The sequence below is a fragment of the Canis lupus genome, chromosome 21 (genome assembly GCF_003254725.2).
Source record: "Canis lupus dingo isolate Sandy chromosome 21, ASM325472v2, whole genome shotgun sequence".
Classification (NCBI taxonomy): Eukaryota; Metazoa; Chordata; class Mammalia; order Carnivora; family Canidae; genus Canis; species Canis lupus.
Window position 1 is genome coordinate 37,079,827 of NC_064263.1, and position 23,920 is coordinate 37,103,746.

Below are 23,920 nucleotides of genomic sequence, written 5' to 3' on the forward strand. Positions count from 1 at the left end.
CTTGCCTTATACATTGTCCTTGTGACTGACAAAGATGTTGGCCTCTGACACATCAGCATTTGTTGGTTTTTAAAATTATTTACTGATTAGATTCTTTTGTTGAGGTGAAGGAAATAGAGATGAGAATATTCAGGATCTTATTTTATTTCATTTGCTTTTTAGTTCAAGAATAAGGCAGCCTTCCAGGAGGTAGACTCTTTCCTGTATAGATCACAAGCTAAGAAGGCATAAGAGATTTCTATGATAATTTGCTTGTAGAAAAGCAGGTCATTATGGAATTTGTGAATCCCTGAAATAAGAGAAAATAGATATAAACTAACAGATGAATTGATTTACAAAAAACCTAGGTCTCTATAATGATAGTAAGTAATAGCATCGCTTCTGTTGCTTTCTCTTTTCTTCTGTTTTATTCAGTAGTTTTGAGGAGGATTTCCCATTTCCCCCAAATCTCATGATGCTGCCTCAGATAAATAGCACAAAATCAAACTTGAGCAAGTGTAATTTAGCTAAAATATTTGACAGATATAAGCTCCTTTTTTTTTGTAAGCTTTTTTATTGAATTCTCTTTGTGGAGACTTAATGGAAGAGTAGGTAACCTTTTGAGAATGACTTAACTTCATATTTGCAATCTCAGGCAAAGACTGTTTCTGTTACTGTTTCTGTTACAGGAGAGAAATATTCTGGCCTGAATCTTGTCTGTTTTTTAGTTTTTAGAAAAAAACTACTAAGTATATATATGGAGTTGTAGATGTCAGATAAATAAATCTCTAGGTTTACAATATTTCTAAGCTCCCCCTATTTTTAATTTTTGTATTAGGGATGGATTGATAACTTTAATGGACCAAGTGGTCTCTTTATTGCGGTAAGTAAACCTTTTGATTTCTTTACATTCTACATACATTTTTCTGTTTTCTGTATATCTTTATATGTGTGTGTGTGTGTGTGTGTGCATGCACTTTGGCTTACATATCTTAAGGTGCTGTTTTTAATTTCAACAAAGGCAGGGAAAGGAATTCTTCGAACAATGCGTGCCTCCAACAATGCCCTTGCAGATCTTGTTCCTGTAGATGTAGTTGTCAACACGAGTCTTGCGGCAGCCTGGTATTCCGGAGTTAATAGGTATATGAGGTGACAATGTCGCTTGTTAAATATATAGTAACTATGAAGGGAAAACAGAACTAATGGCTAATGTTAATTAATCCCTCAGTACTGATAATTTCCATATCAATATGTACAGGTATTATCACTTCCAATTGCAGGAATTGGTTTAATCACAAGTAATAATAGAGCAAGTAGTTCCATCAGCTGTAATTAAAAATTAACATTAGTTGTCATATACTATCTATAGGATAAAGTTCATTTGGGATTAAGAATGAGAAAAACCCAAAACCCTTCCACCCCCTGATGCTTTTTTAGTTTTCCAAACTAAAACTTGATATAAACTCAACATATAAAAAGCTGAAATTCTCAGAGAATGGCTTTCATATATTAAACATGGCACACTAAAGCAGCTTTAATCAACTCAGGCTTCTTTTTGAAAGGGAGTAGTAGCATTTATAGGTAACTCTTAAATTTTAAACTTTTCAATAACATTTTTTTCCCTAGTTAATAAACTGCTCTTATTTTTTAAGTCAGTATTTTATATCCTAAAAAAGGAGGGATATGATTATATGAATACACTGTTTCTGGTAAAAGGGAACTCAGTCCATAATTTTTTAAACTAAAGCTTCTGGAAATGAGAAGGAGATAGGAAGAGCTGAGGTTGTTTGTCATTGTTGGTTTCCTTACATTTAATAACAGATATTCCTGCTATTATAAGGAAGAAAAATACGAAAAGAGAAAAATACTGTATTTTTTAATAATTTTTTTGGTAGTGGAGGGATAAAGAGTAGGTGTAAATAGTCCTTCAGACACAAAGATTAATAGTTTAAGGATAATTTTTGAAATAATCAATGTAGAAAAGATACCCATAATCATTATTTTTTCCTACTTGAATATCGTGTAAGATTTAAATTGGATAAGTTTGGCCTCTTTTTATGTTTCATTGCTTTGATCTTTGTCTTTGCAGACCAAGAAACATCATGGTGTATAATTGCACAACAGGCAGCACTAATCCTTTCCACTGGGGTGAAGTTGGTATGATTTTACCTGTGTTTTTGAATGTTAGAATAAATCTTAAAATATTCTCTGAGGTTTTATGTTAGAATATACCCACGAGGCAATATAAAGCCATTGAGTTACCAAGTTATTCTTATTTTGATTACCATTTTAGAATATCTATCCTATACTGCCTTCTGGTCTTTAGCAGTATTTCACAAATTTAAAAATATCCAAAAAAAATTTAAAAATATCCTTAGTAAATTCCCTTCCTGGCCCACCCTTTTGTGACCATTACTACTTTTTTGCTGCTGTCTGCAGCATCCCTCACAGATAAATGCCCATGGTGAGGAAACAGTGATTTTTCTTTTTCCTCCCTCGTGGGTGCTCTCAGTCCTGATGTTGTCTATCCATAGGCAATATCACTTCCAACTACAACAGTTGTTGTATTACAGGAGCTAGCTAGCTGTTCCAAGAATAAGAAATTAAGGAGTTAGGAAGCAGAGTATTTTTTGCCAGAGTATTTTCTATTATACTTATTAATCTCTTGAAATTCACAAATCACAGGAATAGATATATGCTTTGTTGCTTGTTCTAAATTAGAGTTAATAGAACTTAAAGCCTACTGAAATTGAATAATTTTTAAGTTTATGTATTCAAATTTAAAGTAAAATATATCAATTGCATTATTTAGTAAGAGGTCTTATTTTACTTCTCATTGAACAATTTTTATCCTTGGAGAAGAGTTTTGATTTTAAAGTGGATTTTTATGTCATTTGTCCTGAGGTTTTTTTCTGTGCCATTTTTATTTCAATTTAAAGATTGACCATTATAACATATAAGAAAACTAATCTAGGGTGATTTTAATTTTATGATAATTATTTAAATAGTATTCTAAGAACTTTAGAACACTGAAATGAGTTAGTTTTTATTTTTGTAATCTCTCATTGTGTTGTAAAGTTTAGTAAAAATCAAGTTGAGCATTATTTTTGAATGCATTTCTCAATATACATTTCCATTAAAGTATTAACATAGATAATAGATTTGATTTTGTCGGTATTGTATTACCTAAATAAATTACAGCAGAAGTTAATTTCGGGTTGTTTTAAGCTGTTGATATATGTTAATTTGAGCAACTTAATTATTTATAAGCAAAGGATGATGATTTTCCTTTTCATTTTTAAGTAAGTACAGTAATAAGAATCTGGAAAGAAAAAAAAAAGAATCTGGAAAGAGGAACAGAAAGAAAGAAGCTATCGTGAGAGGTGAAATATAGAAAGTGACACTGTAAACTGACATAGGTAAAACAAAAGGATTTTTAAAAGTGAATTGTAGCAAAAATTCATTCGTCTAATTACCATTCATAAATAGTGGTAGTTCTAAAACCACTTGGGTTCAGCAGTCTAATACCCATATTCTCTTAGCTACTATTGAGAGTAGAAAAGTTTGTTTTTTAATTGAGCGAACTCTGACATCTTTGGTGAAATATTTGGTTTGTAAAAACATGATTTTTTTTCAAAACTTCATTACATGGTTATTATCAAAGCTGTTACACAACTTTTCTTCCTCAGAATACCATGTAATTTCCACTTTCAAGAGGAATCCTCTCGAACAGGCCTTCAGACGGCCCAATGTAAATCTAACCTCCAATCACCTTTTATATCATTACTGGATTGCTGTAAGCCATAAGGCCCCAGCATTCCTGTATGATATCTACCTCAGGATGACTGGAAGAAGCCCAAGGTAATGGTGACTAGCTCTGTCTTATCTGTTCCTCTGACTGTTAAACAACCCATGCTTACGCTAAAATGCATATTCATTAACTCTGTATTTGTTTATGCTTATGATAAGGCTTAATGGCCTTTTGTGAATGAGAAGACTCGAATTTAAGACTTTGTCAGAAAAGCAAAGGTAGTATTGTCACTCACTGTAATTTGTTCTAAAGTTTGGATGATAAAATATTGTCATGTGCTGAATTCTAGGTCTAACGTTAGGTATTTTTTTCTGAATAACAAATAACATTCAAAATGCTCTGATGCTTATTTTTCCTACAGGATATTATCTAAATCATTCCTTCAAGATGAATCCTTTAAACCAAGTGTTCAGGCGCCCCAATATTAAGTTGTATTCCAACAACTTATTGCTTCATTATTGGAAGGGTGTCAGACACACAGTACCTGCATTATTGCTCGATCTTGCACTCAGGTTGACAGGTCAGAAACCGTGGTAAGAAGAATAGCAGTAAATACACCTATATATTGGTAAGGTGGTGGAAGCTTGCTGGAGAGACAAAAAGTCCGCTAGCATGAGCTTTACCTATAGAATTACTAACCTGATTAATCACAATCACAATCAGGATGCTAGGACATTTTTTAGAAATTAAGGATATTTGGGGAGTCTAATTGTGGATCTCATTCTTATTGGGCCATTGATCCTTCAGAATCCCATAGTAGAGGAAATGTCCAGCATCAAGGTTGTCATTGTTATTATAAGCTGAAATTGAGCCCGTCTCTCTCCCTTAAAAACTTAGAGGTGAGTCTATAGGGGATTAAGGGCAAAATGTTTTGCCCTGTGAGTGGATTGTGCAGTTTTATATGAAAAAACATAGATTGCTTCTAAAAAATTAATGGCTTGAAATATCTCAGCTGCCCATTCAGCTTATAATATGGTAATTACAGTTTTTGACTAATTTTCCAGGTTGAGAATGTCATAGTTTAAAACAAGAGTTAACAAATGGGAAGCTTTCTATTTTCTCATGGTTTTTATATAGCCTTTCTTTCTTCTTTTCTTATTGAAACCCCACAAACTTAAAGTCTTCCTCCTGTCTTTATCAGAATTATAGTGAAATGTACCATAAATATATTTATTTTTTTAACTACATTGGCGTTACAGTGGAACCTTTGATTGGAGAGTTCAGGATTTGAGTATTAATGTTAAAGAAGATGCTGATTCCAGAACTTCCATCAACTGTTCAAAAAATAAAAGTGAGGTATCTGCCAGTTATAGTGTATCAGGATCTGAGTTTCCTGTAGGGATTTTCTGTGGATTCATTTGTCCATTATGTTCCTAACCCAATGTGTTAAATATTGAAATATGTGAGAGGCGTTGACTTGAACAACTTAAGGATAGGTTAAAAAAATACTTAATGGAAAAGAGATCCAAAATATATCAAAATTATTTTCAAGTATTTTTAGAGTGATGTGCAAAATGCAGTATTTGTGATTGAGAGCATTCTTTCATGGCTAAAAAGCAAATGTTAATTCATGAGTGATGGCATTGTGTTGCTTTCCTGGTATTAATAAGGCTTTTGCATATTAGAGCAGAAAAGTCAAAACTAGATCAAAAAAGTAAAACAGGGTAAACATCACAAAGCTTTTTATAAAAAAGGGGGCTTAATAAACTAAAGCAATGAATGAATAGCCAAAATTCATGAAATTTGTAGTAAATGTTGCTACATAACAAATCATCTCAAACTTAGATGGCTCTTAGAAAAGCAGAAGTTATTTTATTATTTCTTTTTTTTTTTTTAAAGATTTTATTTATTTATTCATAGAGACACAGCTAGAGAGAGAGGCAGAGACAGAGGCAGAGGGAGAAGCAGGCACCATGCAGGGAGCCCGACGCGGGACTCGATCCCAGGCCTCCAGGATCATGCCCTGGGCTGCAGGCGGCGCTAAACCGCTGTACCACCAGGGCTTCCCTATTTTATTATTTCTTATGGTTTATTGTTTCTCTCAGGATCAGGAATTCAGGAGGGAATCAGCTGGGCAGTTTTGGCTTAGGGGTCTTTGACGTGATTATCAGCTGGAGTTGAAAGGGGGGCATGCGGTAGAAACACCTTGTGTCACTGTCTTCAGAAAGTGTCAAGATCTCTTCCTTTATCTTTTTTCAAGGACTAGTGGTAGCCTTAGGGGAAATGGACTGCTTACACAGTGTCTAAGGGGAACTCTTTCAGCAGGCTAGTGGAAGCTATGTGCATTTTCTGACCACCCACAGAAATCATGCGGGCCCTATTACCACCTCATTCGTTTAGTCACACTCCAGTCATAAGTCCTCCAAGATTCAAGGAAAGGGCTGTAGAGAATGTTCAAGACCGTGTAAAATTTGAGCAAGTTAGTTGAAAGGTATTGTTGAAGACATTTGGAAAGTGCAACTGGCTATGGTTAGCCTTCTGGCCGCAACAGTACATATTCCTCCATTGTGGGAAATACGCTTACTTCCCACTACTAAGACCTTTCTGGCATCAGCTTGAAGCCACTGTTGGGTCAACTGAATCTGCCACAATTGCAGATGAGGCTCTTGAAGAGTGGTTTTGCAGGTGTAGTTCCTCAGGTATTGGTCTGAAAACCTGTGAATGAAAGTGACAAGTTACCTGCTGCTTGCACACACAACATGTAAGGATGAGACAGGCATAGGAAAATGACTGGACAGTTTTGTGCAGTCACTGGTCTGTAACAGTTTTGAATTCCAACCAGGTATGTTTGATGGTTTCTTAATTAGGGTTCAGTCCTACTCTTTGGATGTATTTTGAAGCTCTTGGTTCTGCCCTCTGAGTCATCTTTTTCATAAGAGAAAAAAATGGCCTGTGTTTGCAATTGAATGGCCTTCTTATCCCACAACCTGCCCATAAAATGAGAATGCTTAGGGCTGGGATTAGCAAACTTTTATCTGTAAAGGGCCATGTGGTTTCTTTGTGGTTACTCAACTCTGCTGTTAAATGTACCTTCTACCTTGCAACTACTCAACTGTGCAGCCATAAGCTATATGTAAGTGAATAAGCATGACTACATTCCAATAAAACTTTATTTACAGGTGCTTTGGCCCCTAGGCTCTGGTTTGCTGACCCTTGATCTAGAGACCTCTTTTCATTTTGTACTGTCTCTGTCTCTTTACATGTAAACTGATGTGATTCCTTTTAAAACTGTGCAGGTTTTCCGCATATTTCGTTTAAAACAATCGACTCCATTAGACCAAAGCTATACCCACAAATCTCTTTGAGGCATGCCTTTTTCTATCTTGGCTTCTTTATGGGGTTGCTATGGAACAACACCCTTAGATCTTCGATCACTGCCTCTTAAATCCTTAGACTCTTAGGTTCTGCCTTTTCGACAGTAGTTTCTATGAGACATGTCTTTAAGATTGGAGTGAGCCTTTTGTTTTTCTGAAAGGTTCTATGAGGTATTATTTTAGATCTTTCTGAGGTCTTAACAAAGAATCTTACATCTGTATTCTGGACTTGATCTGTGCTCAGAGGCTGTCTCTTAAAGAATCCCTGGCTGACATTTTACATTCCTTCCAAATTCTACTCAGATGGTTCATTTTTTAAAAGATCATCTTTATCCTCTTTGAGGAAATCTTGGCTAGATCATCAAATTTATTAGGTACAGTTTTTATTTCTCATTTTACCAGAAGTAACAATTTAGTTCTAACTTCCAACAATATTTTTCCCAGTTTCCTTCAAGCACTCACCATCATCTTCCTTAAAGCTCTTTAAAGTTTCCACTAACATTCTTTTCTTGGTCCTTCCAGGTTTCACCAGTGGTGTCCTCAGGGGCCTTCCAGATTCTGTATACCTAATCCTAAAGCCAATACTACATGTTTTGGTTGTTTATTATAGCAGCCCCTCATTCCAAGTACTGATAAATATGTCCCATGACCTGTGCTACATGACAGATCACCTCAAACTTAGGATCTTTTTTTTTTTCTAGTTGTATAATTGACATCAATCTTAGTATCTTACAACAGTCATTTTAATTATCTCTCATGATTTCTGTGGGTCAGAAATTCTAGAAGGCTTTACCTGAGTGATTCTAGCTCAGGGTCTTTCAAATGGACGCAGTCAGATAGGGAGTGGAGCAGATACACCGTGGGAGTAGGAAAGAGAAGGAAGGATACGGAGCAGCAGGAGTGGCTGGGCATCTTTCTCATGTCATGTAGTCTCAGAGCCTTTCTACACCATCTCTCCACATGCACTGATTTGGCCTTCCTTCAACAAAGCAGCCTTAGGGGGAGTTGGACAGCAAATATGGCGACTGAAGTCTTCAAGCGTGAGTATTCCAGTGAGCAAGGCAGAACGGTGTATCGCTTTTTCTTACCCACCCTTGCAGGTTACCCAGTGTCATTTCTACCTCATTTTATTGGTTGTAAGTTACCTTCACCTCTTGATGGGAAGACAGGGTGTTACTGTAGGTGAGCATGTGAGAAGGGAGATGACATTGTAATCACCTTTGGAATTTAAAGTCTGCTTCAAATAGGAAACAGCAAGTAGAGTATCTTCTTAACTGAGGTTTGTCCTGTGCAAGACTAAGTATCAAAGCAGGAATGATCCCTGATCACTGAGAGCTTATAGTCTAAAAGCAATAAGAGCCAGTGAGGTGTTTTTATTTAGGTAGTTTTGTAAATGTTAAATACAAAATCTTATCATTTATATTATTTAATTTGTTCAGATATTTACTGAACAAGGCACTGGGCTTTGTATCTTATATTGGGGCCCTAATATAATGCCTCCTCCTGCACTAAAGTTATGTTAATCATGTCATTCATGGTGTCCACTTTATTTATTTACATTATTCTGTGTGTCAGCTAGATAAAATCTAACTTACTGTGTATCTTGACATAATGATAAAAAGTACCACTCAAACATGCATCATAAGGAATCCTGGTTGACAGTCACTGGGGACTAGGATGCATGGTATTATCACAAGTGGAGGCAGTATAAATTATTCACTCTGGCTCTTGAAATGCAGTAGATACTTTAGCACTCTTAAAAGTGACATTAGAAAAATGGTTCCATTGTCCAATTTTTTTGTTATTTCATCTAACTCTCTCTAGCTTAACCTCTGTGAAGCTGATATTTTTTTTATCTTTCTGGTTGTTAATGGAGGGCAGTTTTGGCATACATCAAGAAACATTTGAAAATATTTGGGCACATTTTTAGTTACTACAGCTGAGAGATGTTATGCTACTGGCATCTAATGGGTAGAGGCCAGGAATGCTGAACATCTGACAATGCACAGGACAGCCCCCCCTCCCCCCCCCACCCCGCAAAGAATTATTTGGACCAAAATGTCTGTAGGGCTGAGGTTGACAAATCCTGGACTAGATGACCATTAAGATCTTGCCCTACTCTAAAGGATTCTGATGATTTTTTTGCAGGTTGCCATTATAAAAAATAAATACATACTCAGAACATACATGACAATGTAGTCTCAGGCATCTATCTGCTCATAGGGCATTTGAACCAAAGAGTGACTATGTCAAGTTTAAATTTTCTTTTTGTCCTCATATTATTCAATCCAGTACTTTACACTTGATATTCTGTGAACTTCATATGTATGTGGTCTTTCAAATTTCCTTCTCCCTTTCCAATTTTTTTATCCTATTTTTGAATGGCTGAATCAGTGATTGGTTGCCTGGTAATTCTGTCTCTTGAGTGAATCTGAAGATGAGACTAGGGGAGAACTATCAGTGACAAAAAAAATTAGGAAGAAGAACTTGTTAATATGTCTGTTGGAAAATGATGTTAAGCAAATATGTGTATGTGTGTAATTCAAGTGTACTGTACTGGTTGTGATAGTAGATACTGATTTAATTACAGATCTGTTACATCTTTCTGGTTTTCTTTTCTTTCTTTTCTTTTTTTTTTTTTTTTTTTAGAGAGAAAAAAAGGTCTAATCTCTTTTCTACAAGGAGCATGTCTTGTTTCCCTCCCGCCCCCCGTGTGCTTTCTATCTGTCTGAACTATTCTTGTCCAAATACAGCCTTCGATGCTCAGTAATTCTTTTCGTGTTTGATGGAAGTTTTATTTTGGAATTACTTTCTTGCATGAACCACAGTTTTTCTTTGCATAGTCCATGCTGCCTCCTTTTCTCTTAGAATTCTGGATTCAGGGTTTCTTTCTAAACATATTGAATGTGTCCTCAGAATTGCTTAGCTAATGTTACTGTTTTGACTTTTCCCCCACTTCTAATGTCCTAATTTTCTCTCATTTTTCCCATTTCTAAAACCCCTGATTTTAGGACTTTCTAAACTATATAAATGCTAATCCTTATTGTGGGAATAAATAATAGAATTCTTTTAAAATATTTTTCCACGAATTATTTTTCTGTTTATCAGAGGCCAGGAATTTTTGGTGTGTGTTTTATTTCAGAAAGTTCTTTCTTCCCTTTTCCTACTTATCATAGGTAATTATTATTGGTAGATGTTACTACTATGGTTAGTGTTATGATATCAATGACTTACAGTGAGCCATGAAATATAAAATGACAGATTTAAAGATTAAGGCCTCTCATCCTTTGAAAAAGTAACAAACAAAAAATATTGAACTTCTTATTTCTATAAGGATGGATAATAGGGGATTTGGGGAATTAATTGAATATCTTGAATATCTATTTCAGAAAGTTTTCAGCATGAGTCATTGATTTCACAGCACATTCAGACAATCAAGAGTGGTACCTGTCTGGGTTAAAGAAAAAGTTACTTTAAAAATCTATGTAGAGAGTTGATTAAATGGCAAACGAATATTTCTGTATACTTTGTCTCCGTGATGCTGAAGAGTTGAGATTATAATGTAATACCGTATGTTATGAATTCACAGGAAATCTTAGTAATTGTAGCTGAACTAAAATGTGATTGAAGGAACAGAAAGCAAGGGAATACTAATTGAATTCATTTATTTGCTTAGGATTACAGTAGAAAATCTGACCTTAAATTATTGTATTTCCTTTGAAAATTAATTTCATATATCAACAGAACTCTGTTTAGGCAGCATTAACTTCATTTGCTGCTGCTTAAATTTTTTTTTATTTTGGATTTATAAAATGTTCTTCCAAGATGCAGAAATATTCTTATTCTCTGGTGATATGGTATACTTACTGAATTATGTATTAAAATTTTACTGTTACGATCTCCATATAGAAACTGGTACCCTGAGTGGTAATGAGATTTTTCACAATCTATGCAAATTTTGAATCTGTCCATTTTTCTTACAATACAGGATGATGAAAACAATAACTCGCCTTCACAAAGCTATGGTGTTTCTTGAATATTTCACAAGTAATTCTTGGGTTTGGAATACTGACAATGTCAATATGTTGATGAATCAACTAAACCCTGAAGATAAAAAGGCAAGTATTTTCTGTTTTATATTAGGAAATATGTAGCACACTCATTGGAGAACCATTAGCAACCTGAGAAATAATTGGATATTTTCCACAATCAGTATGCAACAAGAAAGACATTTGACCTGTTTATAGTGTCTCATTAAAGTTTCAGTCGTAATTGTTGGTAAAATAAAATTGCTTTATCTTAGAATTTATGATGTATTTGAGAGTGGTAGAGGTGCTTTTAAAGTATAACTTGAAATGTTGATTCTTTTTTCCCTTTAGTCAAATTCAAAAAAACTTGGACTTCTTTATTCATTTTTCCTCCACTTTGTTTTCTTTGAATTTTGAGAAGAAAAACCTCTCCGAAATTGTTTTACTCATATGTTCATGTCTTATCATTCCATATTTTTCCCTGTTAGTTTGAAGCGTAAGCTCTGTACATGTATTCTTTTTGAGATTACCTGAAGTATTTCAACATGCATACCTAACAAAGTCTAAATTAAGCAATTTCTATAGCTTCTTCTTTAATGATATTTAGGACCTTAAAGTGTTTGAGCTGTAATTACCACCCCACTAATATACATGTTTATACATTACTTTAGTTCTCTATTTAAATCTTATAAGTAGATATGAGTTTGTTTAGTTTTATTTAGATATAAACAATACTTACCAGTGTCTTTGCTATTAGATCTTATTGTTAGGGTCATTTTCTTTCAGCTTGAAATCTCCCCAGAATATGAGGAGTAGGGGGTCTGTTAGTGAACTCTCAGTGTTTGATTGTCTGACATGTCTTTATTTTAATCTTGTTTCTGTAACAGGATTTTGGCACATTAAAGATAACTTTTTTTTATATTCCTTTAATATTTGGCTTTGTTATTGCTGTTGGAAAAATCCATCTTATTTGCTGTTGCATTGTGGGTGACCTCTTATTGTTGTCTCTTTTTGAGAGTTTTTCTTTGCTATTCTGCAGTTTCACTATAAATATGTCTGGGTATAATTTTTTAAAAATATATTCTGTTTCACGGTGGGCTTCCTGGATCTGAAGTTTGATGTCTGTTAGCAGTTCAGGAAATACTTAACCATTGTTTCTTCACATACGGCCTCTTCACCATTCTCTTGTCTTCTTGTGAAATTTTAATGTATTTTAGATCATTCTCTCCTCCAGGTCTTTTTTTTTTTCCCCAAAGACTTTATTCATGAAAGAGAGAGGGGCAGACACATAGGCAGAGGGAGAAGCAGGCTCCCTGTGGGTAGCCCGATGAGGGACTTGATCCCAGGACCCCAGGATTATGACCCGAGCCGAAGGCAGACCCTTAACCACTACCCTTCTCCTCCATATCTTTTAACTTTTATTTCATATTTTGTATCTCTCTTTCTGGCCTAAGAACTAATAATTAATCAAAGTTCTACGGCAGTCTTTCAGCTATGTCTAAACTTCGTTTAAATTTTGGGTTTCAGATATTTTCATTTTTAGAAGTTAGGTGTATTTTTCAAATCTTATAGACATTTCTTAAATCTTTAGAATATTTTTTCTTGATACATAGTAGGCATAATTGTTTTAAATTCTGTTTTTGATAATCCAGATTTCTAAAGGCTGTGCAACATAGCCTCTGACCATCTGTCCTTTAAGCTAGGTCTCACTCATGGCACCTTGTTTCTTATTTCTTACTGTTTGACTGTAAATTCAAATTCCTTAAAGATTTCTGTGGGAATTTTTTTGAAGCCTGTGTTGAAATTGCAGTTTTCCAATATGGATTTGCCCTTGCTTCTTCTGCTAGTAGCCTGGTGACTGTTAGCATTAACTAGCCAGGTGACATTAACAGGCCAGGACCACTTTGAAATATCTGATGAAGTTTTTAGCTTACAGTTTCTCAAAAGAGGTTTTTTTTTTTTTTTTTTTTTCATCTTCCCAGTCTCATCTTCCTTTCTCCACTTCTTTCCTTAAAAATATTAATGTTTTGTTTAATATGTCCAAAATAATATGATAAAATTTAAACAAAAATTTAAAAATTACTTAAAATTTAAAGAACCGTTTAAAGGATATACTTTCAATTTTTTTTATACTGACCCTTTGAAACCCAGTGTACATTTTATACTCCCCAGCACATCTCAGTTCAGACTGGTCCCTTTCAACTTCCCAGTGATTCATGTGGCTTATGGCTACCCTATTAAATAGTGGAGGTTTAGTTCATTCTACTGGTTCTACATGACAAAGGCATCAAGTATACAATTTTTCTGCCCACTTATGTGTGTGGTGGGTTTACTTTTTTCCCACTCTTGCTCTGAGGATACAGCTTTTGGCATTTTTACCTTTTTGCAGAAGTATTCTGTAAGACTCCTTAATTTATGGGGCCATAGGTTTTATAGCCAGTCTTCCTCCTTGCCTGCAGCCTTCAAAGCAGAAGGTCTAAGGGACAAGCGTCCTGCAGGTAATCTCAGGTTAAAAGATTTGTGGCTTCTGCTGATTCCTTACTTTCTTCCTTCCCATCTTCCCTCCACCCATCCCAGTGCACAACACATGCTGCCCAGTGGATTATTAGTGATCACCCTCACTTTCTAAGAAATAGAACTTTCTCCTATTCACTATTTCACTTTCTATGGTGAAGAAATAGAACATAATCATCCCCAGAAGATCCCTTCATGCCCCATCCCAATCACTACGTACCAAAGTAACAACTATCTTGAATTCTAACACTTACTGGTAACTAGAGCCATTTATGACTTTATATAAATGGTATCATACAGTGTTTTTTTTCTTTTTCTGTTGATAGATATTTGAGTTATTTCCAGTTTTCGGCTATTGGGAATAATTTGTATACATTTGTATAGGATCTATATCTACAATAGAATGGTAGCTGAGTCAAACGGTATTTGACTCAAAGGGTATTTGTATGTTCAGTGTAGTTGATAATGCTAAACAGTTTTCCAAAGTAGTTGCACCAATTTATGGCAGTGTATTAGAGTTCCTCTTAATCTACATCCTCCCAAGAGTTGGCCTTTTCATTTTAATTTTTGATTTTAGCCACTTTGGTGAGCGTATAGTGTTATCTCAATGTAATGTTAATATACATTTCATATTACATAAAAGTTTGTGTAGAAATGGCAAAAATTGTCAATAATCCTACTGAAAATGCACTGAAGATGAACAGTTTACAGAAGAATAAATGCAAGTGATTCTTAACCATTTGAAAAGATACTCATCCTCACTCATCCAAATGGAAGTGCAAATTGAAACTACACTGAGATATTTACTACTTAACAGTTTGCAAAAATACAAACCTTGCCAATATACCCTTCTGGTAAAGCCCTGGCCAGTGGGAGTTCTCATAGATTGTTGGTAAGAAGGTATATCTTTCTCTGACCTTGTATTTTCAACTTTTCTGTATCCTTACCTTTCAGATATTTCTCTTCTAAGCAGCGTATAGTGGGTTTTTTTTTTTTTTTCCAGTCAGACAGTTTTGGACTGTTATTTGGAAGACCTAATCCATAATGTAATTTCTGATGATATTTTATTTAAATATAACTTTTGGTGCTTTCTATTTGTCTTACTTGTTTTAACTTCTTTTTTTTTTTGTTCTCTTTGAGTTATGTTTTACAATTTTATATTTTCCCATCTGTATCAGTTACACAGAAATATATTCTTTTTCAGTTGTATTAGTAGGTTACTCTAGAGATTACAGCATCCTTCCTTACTTTATCAAAGACTAGTATAATACTGATACTTCTGCCTTTTGTTTTGGATAACACAAGGACCAATACATATTTTAATTCTGCATGTGGGGATCCCTGGGTGGCGCAGCGGTTTGGCGCCTGCCTTTGGCCCAGGGCGCGATCCTGGAGACCCGGGATCGAATCCCATGTCGGGCTCCCGGTGCATGGAGCCTGCTTCTCCCTCTGCCTGTGTCTCTGCCTCTCTCTCTCACTGTGTGCCTATCATAAATAAATAATAAAAAAAAAAAAAAACATTAAAAAAAAAAATAATAATTCTGCATGTGTGTTTATATGTCTCACAATCATTATTCTTATTACAATCTGTGCTGTAAGTATTCACATAGATTTACCAGCATCGATTGTCCTCTCATTGCTCTTCATTTCATCTTCCACCTCCAGACTTCAATCTGGAATCATGTTCATTCTACTTCAAGAATACCCTTTAGTGTACTTCATCTAGTGTGAGTCATCTGCTAATGTCTCATTGTTTCAGTTTTTATTCTTCTGGTAACATCTTTATTTGTCAAAGATATTTTCACTGGTATGGAATTGTATGTTAACAGTTTTCTTCAAGCACTGGAAGACATTGGCTTCCATTGCTTCTTTTGAGTTTAATACTTGTCCCTTTGGAGGTAATCTATAACACCTTTTCCTGCTGTCTTTAAAATTTTCATCTTTGATTTTCAACAGTTTTACTTTGATGTGCTCAGATACATATATATATGTGGTGTATGTGTGTTTTGAATCTGTGGCTTATGTGTCATCATTTTGGGGTAATTTCCAGCTGTTGTTTTCTCAGATAGTGCTTCTCTTCTACTCTTTTCCACTTTTCTTGTGGGAATCCAATTATACATATGTAATGACTTCTCATAAAATCTCCTATCTGAAGTCAAGTCTCCATTTTAGTGCAGTGTTACTTTAATGTCTTATTTATGGTAGTTTTTTTTTGGTCTACAACTTGGTATTTTCAAATAAGTGATAGTAGGGCAGCCCGGGTGGCTCAGTGGTTTAGCGCAGCCTTCAGCCCAGGGCCTAATCCTGGGGACCCGGGATCGAGTCCCACGTCAGGCTCCCTGCATGGAGCCTGCTTCTCCCTCTGCCTGTGTTTCTGCCTCTCTCTCTCTGTCTCATGAATAAATAAATAAAATCTTTAAAAAAAAAATTAGGTGATAGTAAACTGAATGATCTGTTTATTACTCTAAAAAAATTATCTGATTGTGTATGGAGAAGCACTGAGCAGTGCATACCCCTCTTTATTTTGTCACGAAGTAACATTTTTGTAGAGCTTTCTTTTCTAGATTTGTCCATCCTTGTCATCAAATGGCCTCCTTAGTTACCTAACCTTCTAAGCCAACTTTCATAACATATTCTTTCTCTTGATGTCATCACTGTTCTATAGGAAAAGTATTCTGTATGTTATGCACGGTGTTTAAAAAGTAATACTGTAGGTAGAAATAAACTGGAAATAAATGTATTAGTACATGTATAAAGTGGTGAGGGGTACATAGATTATTTGGACAATGGAATTTTATCTTTTTTTTAATGGTACAAGTTTCTTTCTCCTTATACTTCTTATACTTCTTTTTAAATGCTGACATGAGTTTTCAGATTATCTTCTGAAATGTTTCTGTGTTTAGTGGAAAGTATAAAATAGAGATAAGAATTTCTTTGTGAATGGCAGTAAGATTTTAAAAGTTAATATCATAAACATTTTGTAATCTTGCCATATGGAACTAGCCTTTAAGAAAGTGTGAATTTTGGGGGCTCCTGGGTGGCTCAATCAGTTAAGCTTCTGACTATTGATTTCACCTCAGGTCATGGTCTCCTGGGTCCTGAGATCAAGATCTGTGTTGGGCTCCGTGTTCAGCAGGGAGTCCACTTGGGTTTTCTTTCTTGCCCCTTCCCCTCCTCTCTTTCTCTCTCTCTCTCTCAAATAAATAAATCTTGAAAAAATTTTAGATAGGGTGAATTTTTAACTAGTTGTGAAAAAATTATTCAAGGAGGTAACCAGTAGGTTTTTTGTTTCTTTCTTTCTTTTTATAGACCTTTAATATTGATGTACGGCAGTTACATTGGGCAGAATATATAGAGAACTACTGCATGGGAACTAAGAAATATGTATTGAATGAAGAAATGTCTGGCCTTCCTGCAGCTAGAAAACATCTGAACAAGTAAGTTGCTTACATCGGCTTGATTTCATCTTGTCTTCCTTATGAAACATTACACAATTTTTTTGGTAAGCTGGTATATTGAATGAAAGATATTACTAACATAATATATTGCATTTAGGAAAAGTGCTTACCTTTAGACTGAAACTATGATAGTATTAACTTAGCCTAAGATTGTTGAAATGTTATTTTATCAATTTATATTGTTCCTTAGCACTAATTTCAGGTGGAATTTAGTTTTGAAAATCACTGTTATCTTTTCTTCTATGCTGAAGAAATAAATATATTAGGGGAAAATAAAAGTGTATTTTAAACTAAAGGTAATTTATTTGAAGGAGTTTTTGTTTTGTTGTTGTCCCAGTCAAATGCATCTTTGGAAGAGGAAAAGATAAAATAATACATCATTCAGGCATAGAATTTTTTCATTGTTTTTAAAACCAGCGTTATAATCATTCCCTTAGAAAAGTCATATATACTGATTTTTTTTAAAAAGCTCAGAAAATACAGGAAAAATCATTGTTATCCCATAATTCAGAGATGCAATTAATTTCAGTAGTAACCTCTTCGATTTGATGTTTTTATAATAACAATTTTTATAACAATTCTCAAGACCTATGATTCTTCATGTGTCCCTAACTTGTATGAGGCTTTGCAGGGCAGCTAGTTGTGTAGTTGAGGAAAGTGAAGCTTATGGAAGTTGTGTTTGCCTAAGCCATATGTATTCAGTAGCAAAGGAAACTAGAATACTTATCTTTAACTCCTAATTCAAGACTTTTTTGTTTTTTTATATTGTTTGTATGTTATAGTCCTATCTTGGACTGCCTATTGAAGTTCATGGAATTTATGTAACATTGTTACATATCTGAACATTTGTATTCTTTTCTAAAACCATTAAAATTATAAAAAACGTTTTGAAACATGAACATGATAACATTAATATTACTCTTTGAGAATGGGAGAGTCCTCCTAAATAGACTAGTGCCATGTTTCATTCATGGTGAGGATTTGTCCTCATTTGACCTTTGATCATGTGACAGTATAACTAAAGAAGTTCACATGTCTGACCACTTGGCAGTACCCACAGATGTTAAAAAAATGTTTATTTTTGTCTAGAAAATGATGTATATCATGAACAAACCTTTTTAGCTTAGATAGGAAGTTCCAGAAGTACAAGGGGCATGACTGTTTACCTACAATATATTTAGACTGGTCACACAGGAAGATGCTCAGTAATCCTTGTTGAATGAATAAATTTGCATCCCAAATATACTGTCATAGAAAAGCTTTGTGTTATTCATTGTTAATAAAGGTAATGTGGCATTTGATGGACTGCATGGTCATGTTTGCTTGACTTTTGCTCACTTTCTAACTTCTTAAGGGTTTCCAGTTCGTTTTCAAATAAATTTCAAATTAATACTGGATTTGAAAACAGCACTGATTATCTGCCATCCAATAATATTTTATTCTAGAAACATTGTCTGATATGTCTCTTGATTTGCTTTCCAGGTTGAGGAACATACGGTATGGTTTTAATACTATCCTTGTGATCCTGATTTGGCGCATTTTTATTGCAAGATCGCAAATGGCAAGAAACATCTGGTACTTTGTGGTTAGTCTGTGTTACAAGTTTCTGTCATACTTTCGAGCATCCAGCACTATGAGATACTGAAGACAAGAATTTAGCATTAGAACATCTATGCATATGGTGGTCTAAATGCACAAAATGTAAAATGTACTTAAGTCATCTCACCTTTTGTCAAGACATTAAACCATCTTACATCTTAGATCAGAGTGTGGAGTAAAGTATGGTACATTTTATGTAACATTTTAATGTTTATGCTTATAAAAATCTATTGAACACACTGTGGTTATGCCAGCTCAAATCTACGATAGCCACCAAAACCAAGATTTAACATTTTGATCCCTGGGGACAAGGGGTAGGGTGAGGGTAGGAGTGGGGAAATAGGAACACTGACCAGTATAACTGTGCAATTCTGGAACATATTAATTAAAATATGCCTTAACATATAGTGAATTTCTAACTCTAATATATAGTGCAGTGGAAAGCATTTATTTGGACAGGAATACTTAGCTAAGTTGGTAGATATTTAATTCTTCAGTGTTTGATATTTTTCATCAGTTGAAGTGGGTTTTAGTTTTGTTAAAACTATAGCCAAACTATTTTCACATCATTCTGTACGTTATTGAGAGGTCTCCAACATGAATGAAAGACATGTTCTCATTTTCCTTTCTCTGATTAGCAGTCTGATGCACATTATTTTGAATAAACAGTTACTTCCATAATCAGAAGGCCATATATTATTCTAATGGTCTTACTGGATCTACATGGGTTTGAGAATCCATATCAACATATGCTCTGTATTTTTTGAAGGAAAATGAGAATGATATCAATAAGGCTGTTAGTATCAAAAACAATAGGCATACACTTTTCTTGTCCACATTATGACCAAATAAAAATCAGTCCTGTGAAATTTTATGTTTTAAAGTTGGAGAATTTCTTGAGACTTTGGCAAAGGGGGTGCAGGTGGGGAGGGATTCACCATATTTGTGCGCTCTCCCCTTTATACATTTTATTAATAGGACTTCTAAAAGACTTATACCGTCTTTCCAGTGAAAATGAAAGTGCTTTATTATGGAAGAATGTATTTGCAGGTAGTCATAACATTAAGAAAATGTTCTCACATGTGTGTAAACACATACTAAACTTTTGACCTTGAGAGCTGAATTCCTTCAAGAAAAATAAAATAGTGCATAAAATAACGTGTATAAAATTAAATAAAGACTTTATTTACATACCACATAAGGTCGCAAACTATTGAATGAGTTTCAAGATATCATTTATTTTTTTCTGCATGTAGTTTTAGCTTTAGAAAGAAATGCATTATAGAAACAAGTAATAGCAAGAAAATTAATGTATATTTTAATGATACATTATTATTCCCTTTAAATCTTAATAGTAGTTAACTGTCCTTACTGCTTAACATACATTTGGTTTAACATTGATCAGCATAACATGTTCTAATTTAGCTGATCAAGTTGTACTATATTTAAATCATCAACAGTTATCTTGAATGTGTCTAATGAGGTCAGTTCACAATACAAAAAGTTACATAAACTTTACATCTTAATTTTCTGTCAATTTAAATGCAATGTGTAAGAAGCTTATTTTGTTATTGTGAAAAAACTAAATGTAAATGAAACCACCTTCTTCCATGCAGGTGCGTAATCTTGAAAAGGAAAAATGCTTCCATGTTGAAGCCAGATTTTCTGTAGTAAAACTTTTAAACGTTATTTTAAAAGAAATATGTATATAAATAAATATATATTCTTTGAAATGATACTAAGTCTCTGGTCTAGGACCATACCTTGTGTAAGGTGTGAGAGACCATGACAGTGTCTGAAAATGGAATAAATGATGATGCCTTTAATTTAAAGTGGCCCACTAATTAACTCTAGATGCTCTATACATTGAGTACTCCATCTCCAAATACATTTCCATAATGTGTTGAAAACATGCTAACATTTGTATGTTTATTCTTCTGCCGAATATACTTAGAATCAGATGAATTGTTTTTGTATTTTACAGAAGAATCAGGTACAACTTTGACAGGCATGTGAAGTACAGAGGGGGGTATGTTTTCTGACTGTGTCATTGTAATCCAATGTAAAGAAATGCTAGCTGGAATGGGTGCTGAGGCCACTGCATTAATGTTGTGTGTGTGTTTAGCATTCTGTTGTCAGAAGAAGCTAATGAATAAATTAGTATGTCATTTTAGAACTTAGTTCTAAAATTAGTATGAAGAGCATATAGGTTATTAATCTCCACCAACTAGACTAAGCTTAACTCAAAGACTTTGGAAATCATTTTTGTTTGTATCATTTGCTAGACATGGTTTTTAGTTCTGTTTGATTATATTTTCTACACAAACTCGGTTTCTAACATGATAGCCTAATAAATTATATTTAATACTTTGTTCAATTCATTTGATAAAGCTATATTGTAAAACATTTGGTTTTTTTCCCCGCTCTTCACTCTTGATTCTGTGCATTTGTCAATTGTGACATGATTTGTGGCTATATTGAAATTTGACTTGGCAACATTAACATGTTTTAAAACTCAACAAAGAAGCACGGCAATACGTTCTTTGACTTAAGAATGGTATAAACATGGTATAAAAATGGTAATAAAGCTTGGAAGCAGGGAGGAAAAAAAATCTAATTTTCTCCCCTTTTTTTGTGTGTGTCTGTAGGAACTGGTTCAGGGTTTTTTGCTTTTTGTTTTAAATGTAAATTGATAATCTTTTATAAGAAGTAAATAGAAGCATTATTGGGTGCCTTTGTTTGTAAACCAAAAAGTAATAAATGAATCCCTATATTTCCAGTATAGTATTTATTGTATTTTTACAGTAATTATCCTGAAAAGTTTACTGAAAATTACCCATAAGGTAATGTGGTTAGAATTACAAGAAGCAGGCCTCATGTATACTACTTACCTTTTTTTAGATGCACTTATTACCTCTTGTATCCTAATGTTATTTAATTGAGTTTCTTACAAGCATTTTAGGGGAAGCATAGAATGAATACCTTTCATTAAAGTATTATTTTTACATATTATCTGGAATGAGATAGTTTTTTCCAAAAATAATACCAGGAGACTGCCAGGGTCCCATTTAGGCTCCAGCTACTCTCCTCCACGTTGAATATCCTTTTAATTTATAGGTACATTTGTAGTAATTTATCTGTTGAGTAAGGATGGGGAATCCCTCATTAGTAATAGAGATTAACTATAAGAAAGAAGGCATTGGGCTGGGTTCAGGTGAGTGTAAATGGCCTTCCACAAATGCTTTCCAGGCTGCCTCCAAGCCCTCACTTGAAACCATTAACACTGATTTGCTCTACTTTGAGAAAAACTCTCTAACCTTTTGCATGAGAAACTAGAGACAGGAAGGTATGCTGCATAGTTTGATATAGGAATGAGTTAATTAAACTTATAGTCTTTGTGATAAAAGAAATACAAACTATTTTCTTATTGAATTAATGTTTTTATCTTAAAGCATTTTCTAGTCATAGAATGAATTTATCTTTTTTTCCTATGGTGGTATGCTCTTCTATTTGTTACTCTTAAGATTCCTAAGCTAATCATCTTTGTCATTTGAGCATAGTTGTGCATAATTGTTAAATAATTCCTTTGATTTTTTTTTATTAAAGAAAAATTTGAGTAACATTAAGTTTGACGTGCTCCTTTTGCAAGTTGATGGCTCTAAAATACATTTATATAGAAAAACATAAGATGATGAGTTTGAATTTAATATCTTTACTGTGGGCCTGAACTCAGAGGAATAAGGCTATAAATGTCTTTCTTATCTTTCTTTCTTTCTTTCTTTTTTTTTTTTTTTTTTGATCACAGACCACAGACACTACCTATGATTTTATACAAGAAGAGAGGCAATGGAGATTTTTCTGAATTCATTAAAATATACAAATATTCATAGTTACTCTCTTTGAAATATTTGCCTTACGATTTTCTGCTAGATGTTTAACTTCTCCATGCTGCAGCTTCATGGGGTTGAATTAGGTGCCCTCCAAAGATGGTTTGGAGGCAGAATTATATTATTTTCTGCTAGTTGTACAGAAAACCTAACACATTCTTGCTCTCCGTCTCTTGTGCATATATCTGTAGAGAACCTCCCTTGAGATTTTGTGGCCAAGGAATAACTAGAAAGTGTTGGACTGAACCATATAAAAATGCTAATATTTGATTGTCTTAGACCTAATAAGATCTAAGACTTTCATATGACTCATTCTAATATTAGAGCTGCTTTTTGGTTTTATTTTAACAAACATCTGAACCTAAACATACAGATAAATGTGGTTATATTTACAATAGTCATCCTGGGAGATTGTATATTTCATCAGTACCTAATTTTTGGACATTTAACACCTAATTTTCTGCTTTGTGTTGTATCTTTCACAGGTTCTTGTCATTTCTCCCAACTTGGTTCTTGGTTTCTTGAAAGGAAAACCAGCCTTGCGCCTTTCATGTTGTAGAAATAATACTAGTGAACATTTGTTGAGCACTTGTTATGTGTCAGGCAGTACCCTAAACATTTTACATATATTAACTCTAAACATTTATGTTTATTAATACTTTGAGGAGGGTACCTCTATCACCCTTGTTTTATAGGTATGGTAACTAAAGCATACGAAAGGAACAATTTACCCACGTTATGCTGGTAGTGTCAGAGCCAAGGTTTGAACTCAGGTGGGTCTAGCTCCAAAGCCCCACTGCTCAGTGCCCACCACAAGACACTGTTTTTCACTGTAGGAACACAAACGTTTCTGGACTCTTCAGAGAAGTTGTCTGACATGCTGTTGTTGTAAATGTCTTTATTGGCTTCCTCAGTTTGAAACCCAGCATTCATCAAAATATTCAGAACTTATCATGGGTTTGGTGCTGTGATTTATATTGCAATTATCTGTTAACCTATTTGTATCACCCACCATACTATAAGCTTCTCAGTGGTACACACCTGGACTATAACACACTACCTACACTTTAGGATTTTGTGACTTAGGTAAGTAAACATAATTTTAATATAACGTATAAAGAAAGAAATGGATGAAATGTTAAAAGCACTGCTTAGTGTTTCAGGAAAGAACTCATATAAACGTGAAATTATGATTGATTGGCTTTTTGTCCCTATTCTCTCATGTTTTCTAAGTTTTCTGCAATGAGCCTGAGTTTTGTTTGTTTTTTTTAAACCAACCAGTTTTTGTTTTAAATTAACTTTACAGATGAGGGCACATGGAATCTGGAAA

The 23,920-nt window shown here is 34.2% G+C and overlaps 1 protein-coding gene across 6 annotated transcripts in view; it reads left to right on the forward strand.

Moving 5' to 3' along the window:
* The window catches only part of FAR1 (fatty acyl-CoA reductase 1), a 69,558-nt gene extending 47,229 nt beyond the window's left edge, over positions 1–22,329 (forward strand). For 3 of the 6 annotated variants that reach the window (XM_035704243.2, XM_025459538.3, XM_035704242.2), the window contains exons 6-12: positions 818–862; positions 1,001–1,128; positions 2,069–2,136; positions 4,152–4,323; positions 11,093–11,222; positions 16,956–17,083; positions 18,587–22,329. In XM_035704243.2, coding sequence (XP_035560136.1) covers positions 818–862; positions 1,001–1,128; positions 2,069–2,136; positions 4,152–4,323; positions 11,093–11,222; positions 16,956–17,083; positions 18,587–18,749 — 834 coding nt within the window. In that variant the 3' untranslated portion in view covers positions 18,750–22,329. Of the gene's footprint in view, positions 1–817; positions 863–1,000; positions 1,129–2,068; positions 2,137–3,668; positions 3,841–4,151; positions 4,324–11,092; positions 11,223–16,955; positions 17,084–18,586 lie in introns of all 6 variants that reach the window. The other 3 variants (XM_025459539.3, XM_025459537.3, XM_025459540.3) reach the window with 3 other exon arrangements.
* Positions 22,330–23,920: the final 1,591 nt, after the last annotated feature.